The following is a 6,635-nucleotide window of genomic DNA, read 5'->3' as shown; positions in this document are numbered from 1 at the left end:
TTCATTGCACATCTAAGTCTGGAATATATATTGGGGATTATTGGGCCTTAGAGCCACACGACATGTGGACACAAGAGGCCTCTGATTGAATCTGACTTAAATTTCCTTGATGGGCTTTACCAATTTGCTCAAGATGCAGTGAAGTGAGCTGGATGCTATGGCCCTCTGTGCTGTTTTCTTGATCTAAAATTGCCCCCTGAAACTGATGGTAGGCCTGGGCAGGGGGGCATAAAAACGCAGCACCTGTCTAAGTGCTTTCAGCAGCATCAATATTCTTATGTTAAAAATAAGAGCTAGAGAAAGCCAAGATGTCTGGTTGAAGAGGCTTCTAGAAGTATAATGCTGGTACCCAGGACTGTTGACATTTAACAGGGATGGAGCATCTTTTTTGGTCCAAAGGCTGCAGACCCTCATAGGAAACCTTCCAGGGGCTGCATGCCATTGATTGGTGGGGCAAGCATAGGGGCTGACTTTGCTAATCTTTCGTTATATGGAGCCCTGTGAGAGGCCAAAATTTGGCACTCCCAAAGAAACTTCTCGGTTATGGATCTTCTCAATTTTGTGTCCCCTCAGCTTGGAGCCCTTTGCAGGGGAACTGCCTGCATCACCCTAAATCCAGCACTGGGGTTGGAGCAAAAAGGGTCTAGGAAAAGAGGCTTCACATTTCTCCATCCAGGAAAGGAAGAAGCATTATTACAAAAGTCCTTGAGGAGGCACTAGGCAAAAGCACTTTAAAGGAGCACGACCAGGGCTGGTGAGGGGCATGGCCTGGCATTCAGGACCAGGCAGATCCCCGGAGGGCTGCATTTTAAACAGCCATATGCAGGGCTAGCACTTAAATCTTGCCACTACATCCCGGCACGTCTTTTTATGAACCTTACATTATGTTTGCAGATCTGACCAGAGCTCTTCCTTATAAAAAAGCTATGCACTCATGAATATTTGGTGGGGTATGCAAAGTGAAGCATCTTCATATGCCTGAATTGGTTTCAGATTTGTGGTTGCTGCTCCTGAGGGGCATTTCACACTTGTCACAGTAGCAAATCCAAGTTTGCCATCAGCTGCACACATGGCAGGGAACTGGAGCAATCCCAGCTCCCTGGCAAGTGGGATACGACTAGGCGTGCATTTGGCAGGTCTTGTTTGTTGTATTCATGTACTACGGAAGCCCCCCTTCGTTCGGAAGCCCGCCGCCTGACAGCATTCTCCAAGCGGTCGCTACGTCCTCTCCGTCTCGCAGGAAGGACTGGTGCTTCTCGATTCTCCGCTGCCCCCGCCCCGCTCACTCGTGGTGGCCATGCCGTTGTCACCTCGCTGCTCCTCGCAGGGGTCTCCCAAGAAGCGCCCCCAGCCATGACCCTCCACCCAACTCGCCGCCTCAGAAAGCGGCTCCTGAGAGGAAAGCTCGCGGTAGGCGCTGCGCCCCCCCCCCCCGCTTCTGTGAGGAGCCCGGGGAACCCCTCCCCCTCGCCCTTTCTCGACAGCCCCCCTCCCTCTTTCATTACCGCCTCGGCTTCAACTCAGCCAATCAGCGCTCGCTTTGCCGCCTGGGCCCCCTCCCTCCTTCCCCCCACATGCGGTGGCCCAGCCCAATTGTTTATTCAGCGGCTGGGCCAACGGCACGCGCCGGGCGCACGCACTTGCAACAACAAACCTTGCAAGCGGAGCGGGGGGGGGGAGCGGGAGAGGAGGCGGAGTTGGGTCCAGCGCGCGTGCACGCGTGTGTGCGGGGGTTTGCTCGTGTGTGTGTGTGCGCGCGCGCGCCCCTGTGTGTTGTGCTTTTTTTCCCATCTAATTCTTACACACCAACACCAATTCCGGTCATGAAAAGACGGGCAGCACTTCCACGACTCGCGGCCACTCATTGCAAAGTCGGGGAGTGTGGAAGGCGCAAGGTGCACAGAGCGAGCGTGCGAGCGTGTGTGTGTGTGTGTAGAGGCAGCGATAGGAGGCGGCGCGAGCGAGCGAGCGCGCGGGGGTGGGGGGAGGGTGTGAAGAGAAAAGGCGGCGGCCGTGGGGCGAGCGGGGGGGGGCGCAACAGCGAGCCCAGCTCCGGCCGCCCCTTATAAGAGACACAATCTCTGGACGTTTTTGGCAAAAGAGGTTTGGCGAAGCGGGCTGAGCACACGCGAGCGCCACGAGCCTCCCTCGGTTCCAAAGAAAGGGGAGGAGGCAAAGCCAGCGGTGCCATCTGAGCTCGTTCGCGCTCTCTACACCCGCAAGCCTTTTCCCCCTTCTTTTTCTTTTCCCTTTCTTTTCTTTCTTTTTTTTTTAAAAAAAAGAAACCAAATTCTCCTTCCCGCGCCTCAAGCCAGCAAAAGCCTCGCGCCTTTCCTCGTCCCTGCGGCCGCCCAATGGCCAGCGCCAGCCCCACCAAGATGGACAGCATCGCCAGCCAGCCGCCGCCTACCGCGCCTTTCCTGCAGCCCGCCTGCTTCTTCGCGGCGGCCGCAGCGGCGGCTGCAGTTGCGGCTTCACAGAGCGTGCAGCAGCAGCAGCAGCAGCAGCAGCAGCAGCAGCAGCAGCAGCAGCAGCAGCAGCAGCAGCAGCAGCTCAGCCCGGCGTCGGCGGGCCACCCGCAGCACCAGTCCTCTCCCGGCGGCGTCAAAGCGCCTGTTGCGGCTGCGCCGAAGCCCCTGTCGCAGCCGCAGGTGAAGCGCCCTCGCTCGTCGTCGCCGGAGTTGATGCGCTGCAAGCGGCGCCTCAACTTCAGCGGCTTCGGCTACAGCCTCCCTCAGCAGCAGCCGGCGGCGGTGGCGCGGCGAAACGAGCGCGAGAGGAACCGCGTGAAGCTGGTCAACCTGGGCTTCGCCACGCTGCGCGAGCACGTCCCCAACGGCGCCGCCAACAAGAAGATGAGCAAAGTGGAGACGCTGCGCTCGGCCGTCGAGTATATCCGGGCCCTGCAGCAGCTGCTCGACGAGCACGACGCCGTCAGCGCCGCCTTCCAGGCGGGCGTCCTCTCGCCCACCATCTCCCCCAATTACCCCAACGACATGAACTCCATGGCGGGCTCGCCCGTCTCCTCCTACTCCTCGGACGAAGGGTCCTACGATCCCCTCAGCCCCGAAGAGCAGGAGCTCCTAGACTTCACCAACTGGTTCTGAGAGGCCCCGGAGGCCCTCTTGGCGCTGGCTTGGCAGCAGGTGGGTTTGGCTGAAGCAGCTTCTCCGGGGGGGGGAGTGGGGAGGGGGTCGTGGCGGGGCTCCGTTGCTGGCAGGTTGTAAAGGAAGAAGGGTTTGTTCTTTTCTAGAACCTTAGAGCTGGACGAGACCCCAAGGGTCATTAGTGCAACCCCCTGCATAGAACCATAGAGTTGGAAGGGGGACCCAGAGGGTCATCTAGCCCAACCCGCCTCTGCACTGCAGGGATCGTTTTGCCCAAGGTGGGACTTGAACCCACAATCCTGTGATTAAGAGCCTCATGCTTTATACTGACTATTTTTCCATTACAATCAGTGCACGTGGCACTCGTCGGAGTGAGGAAAGGCAAGGCCGCTGCCCCAAGGAGGTTACAATCAAAACAAATTTGACAGGGGAAGGACAAGCATGTGCAAATGCACCTAACAAGCGCTTAGGAGTGGAGGACACAGTCTCATTAAAATTGATGGGAGTTGAGTGACCTGTGTCCCACTGAGCTCAGTGGCTTATCTCCAGAGTGGTAGGTTGCAGTCCATGGACCACTTGCCCTACTTGGGCACCAGGTGAAAAAAGAGCCCTCTTGGTCCATGGCAAATGGAGTGTAGGGTGCCTATGCTTCTCTTTTCTTTTTCTCTCTTTATTCAATGTTCAATACTGAGATACATTCTGAGTGCCCTATTGGGGGGTGGGGAGGTGGAATCTACTTTGGACTGGCCCTATTTACGGTAATTACAAAACTGCAAATAACCAAGTGCTCCAGAAGTACTTCTGGAAGTCAGTGTAGTGGTCAACTTTAGTAGGATCTGCCAGTGAGACAACACTGGCCTAAGTGGCTTGTGTATTACATAGTCTGATTCCAAGTTTGGGCTTCTGTAGTCAACAAAATGCCTAATATGCAGTAGGCCTGGAAAACGGTTTGTAGCCTTCAACTGGGATCTCACTGAGCAGCTAGGTCAATACTGCCCTTAACTTTTATTTATTTATTTATTTCCCATTCACCATCTGATGTATATCACAATGATATTTTGTCTATATGAATCAAAACACTAAAGAGCAGCAACAAAACCATGATAAACCGTAAGCCAGCACACTTGGATTGCTGCCAATTGGTACTCAAAATAATAATAGCTCAGAAGAATATTCCATTGGTTTAACTTCCTGCTATGTCCCATGAGAGGGCCAATAGACCTATATTATGATATAAAACTCTTAATGGGGCTTCATTCCAAATATGTCTGGATGCCAGTTCTGTGGAAGCTAACAGGACTAGGACTGTGGTCAAGGGACACTGTGTGAGATCACCTAGATCCCATGTCTAGCCAGTGCCTGGATGGGAGACTGCTTGGGCAGTACTATGTACACTGCCTTGAGGTCCATCACGCCAGTGTGACTGTGATTACTAAATCTTAAATGCAGTCCAGTCTAGTGGGATCTGTGCCACTGTTCAGTGGGACTTTCTCTCTAGTAAGATTTAGGACTGAAGCCTTACGCACACTTTCTGGGGAAGAAGCCCCATTTATCATAATGGGACTTTTTGTGAGTTAATATGCACTACTGTAAGCGTGTTCAGGACTTGGGAATTGTACCCATTGAAGTCACTGGGATCTACACTGCAGTCCCGAATAATTTACTCAGAAGCATCTTTGAGTTAAATCCAAATAATTCAACGTAACAGAATTGTAGGCCTTGCTGTGAAGCGGGTGTGCCTTTCTGAGCAGAATGATCACTTAATGGAGCTGGCATGCCAAAAGCAATTGTGTCCTTGTCACAAACTTGGATTAAGCCTTAATGCTGACCTCTCTCTCCTTATGTTGTTACAGGACTTGCTGGAAAACGGTTGCATCTGTTTTCTTCCCATTATGGAAAGGAAGAAAAGTCAAGACAGTGAAGCACAGAATGAGTTTGACTGCATTTGCAAGAAACCGGAAGCACTCCCTGATTCTGCCTTTGCACTCCAGGCTGTTTTGAAGAGACATGCAGCCCAATTCTATGTATGTTTACTTGGAAGTTAGCCCCATTTAACAGAATGGGACTCAACTACTCCCAGATAAGCGTGCAGCCTTAGTGACATTCACATGCATAGGATCAGGCTGCACAATGGGCTTGGTAGCAACAGGAGGCCCAAGAGCAACAATCTGCCTATTCAGTACCCCCAAAGTTAAACAACACTGCCTATATACATCATATACATCTTCAACAGAGCAATGAGCTTCCCGTTTTGTTGAAATAATACAGTATTGCTTCTTTTGGAAAGACTGTTTCACTTGCAGCTTTCTGGATACAAAACACAGTGCAATCCTAGCATACTTACTCAGAAGGAAGCCCCACAGCATTCAGTGGGACTTCTTCCCAAGTATATGGCTTTAGGACTGCAGCTGTTCAGACGAATCCTGTGTATGCTTACTAGATTCAGTGGGACTTGCTCTTAAATAAGTATGCAAAGGACACTCCTGTTGCCTAGTACTTGTGGAGATTTTGAAAATCAAAACTATGCTGTATTCAAAGAATCCTCTGACGTCTCTCTCTCCTTCATCCACTTCCTTCCTACCATCCCCATCATAAGATGCTTCCAATTTTTTCTTGTGAACTTTTTATTATATAAAAAAATATCTATTTGTATCAATCCTAACCAGTTTTGGGGATATATTAAGCTATTTTTGTATATAAGAGACAGAGAAATTTATAGACTTTTTTGTACAAATGGTTTAAAATGTGTATATCTTGATAACTTTTTAAAGGATATGTAATGCTTATTACCTCTTCATATCTAAATGCGTAGTCAAAATGACCTTACAACTGCCATGTTTTTGTCATGTGGTTTTGTAAAGGACTTGGAAATGCCTCCGGATGTACTTTAGCACCGACGTGTCTTACTTTTTTATAGAAACTTCGCTAATGTATTAATAATGTTATTAAACAATTGTTCAAAGTGAACAAAGTTTATGCAGCTATTGTCCAAACGCAAAAGGGTAGCTATTTATTTTACAAGCTGCTGCCTTTTGAAGAAAAAGAAAACTTTTACTACTGCCTTTTCACATTGTTTTATTACAAACTTACAAAAATCATGTATAACTGTGTTTTATACAAACTAGTTTGGTAATAAAACTTTTTGTTTCAATTAAAGCAACGTCTTCCTGGTTCTACTGCATATCTTGATTTTCTTTTCTGCTCTATGCTTTCCATGTATAAGAAGAGTCAGGTGTTCACAGAGGGGGATATTACACTTCTGGGGGTCAATCTGTGTGTATATATAGATGCATGTAAGGATTCAAAATAAGCAGGCCTACAAGGATATTGCAGCAGTTGCTCTTCTGCTGCTGGGTTTTCCAAATGTGTATTAAATAGGGAGAGGTCTGCCTGCTTAGTTTCCCTTTCTGCATCTACACAAATCATACCCCACCAAAGAATGAATCCTAGCAGGGAGGGAGCTCTTTTTAAAAATCTGACATCTCTGTTCTTCACTTTCTAATACTATATAACAGGGTGTACACAAGA

General features: G+C 49.8%; 1 protein-coding gene across 1 annotated transcript; it reads left to right on the top strand.

Annotated features, from left to right (window-relative positions):
* Positions 1-2,200: 2,200 nt before the first annotated feature.
* On the top strand, positions 2,201-6,266 carry ASCL1 (achaete-scute family bHLH transcription factor 1). The gene is made up of 2 exons (XM_035127835.2): positions 2,201-3,146; positions 4,961-6,266. Exon 1 carries the CDS (start codon positions 2,355-2,357, stop codon positions 3,105-3,107), a length of 753 nt encoding a protein of 250 aa, XP_034983726.2. The 5' UTR covers positions 2,201-2,354; the 3' UTR covers positions 3,108-3,146; positions 4,961-6,266.
* Positions 6,267-6,635: the final 369 nt, after the last annotated feature.

The sequence above is a fragment of the Zootoca vivipara genome, chromosome 10, assembly GCF_963506605.1.
Source record: "Zootoca vivipara chromosome 10, rZooViv1.1, whole genome shotgun sequence".
Lineage (NCBI taxonomy): Eukaryota > Metazoa > Chordata > Lepidosauria > Squamata > Lacertidae > Zootoca > Zootoca vivipara.
Note: the sequence above shows the minus strand (reverse complement) of the source record. Positions and strands in the feature narration are given on the sequence as shown.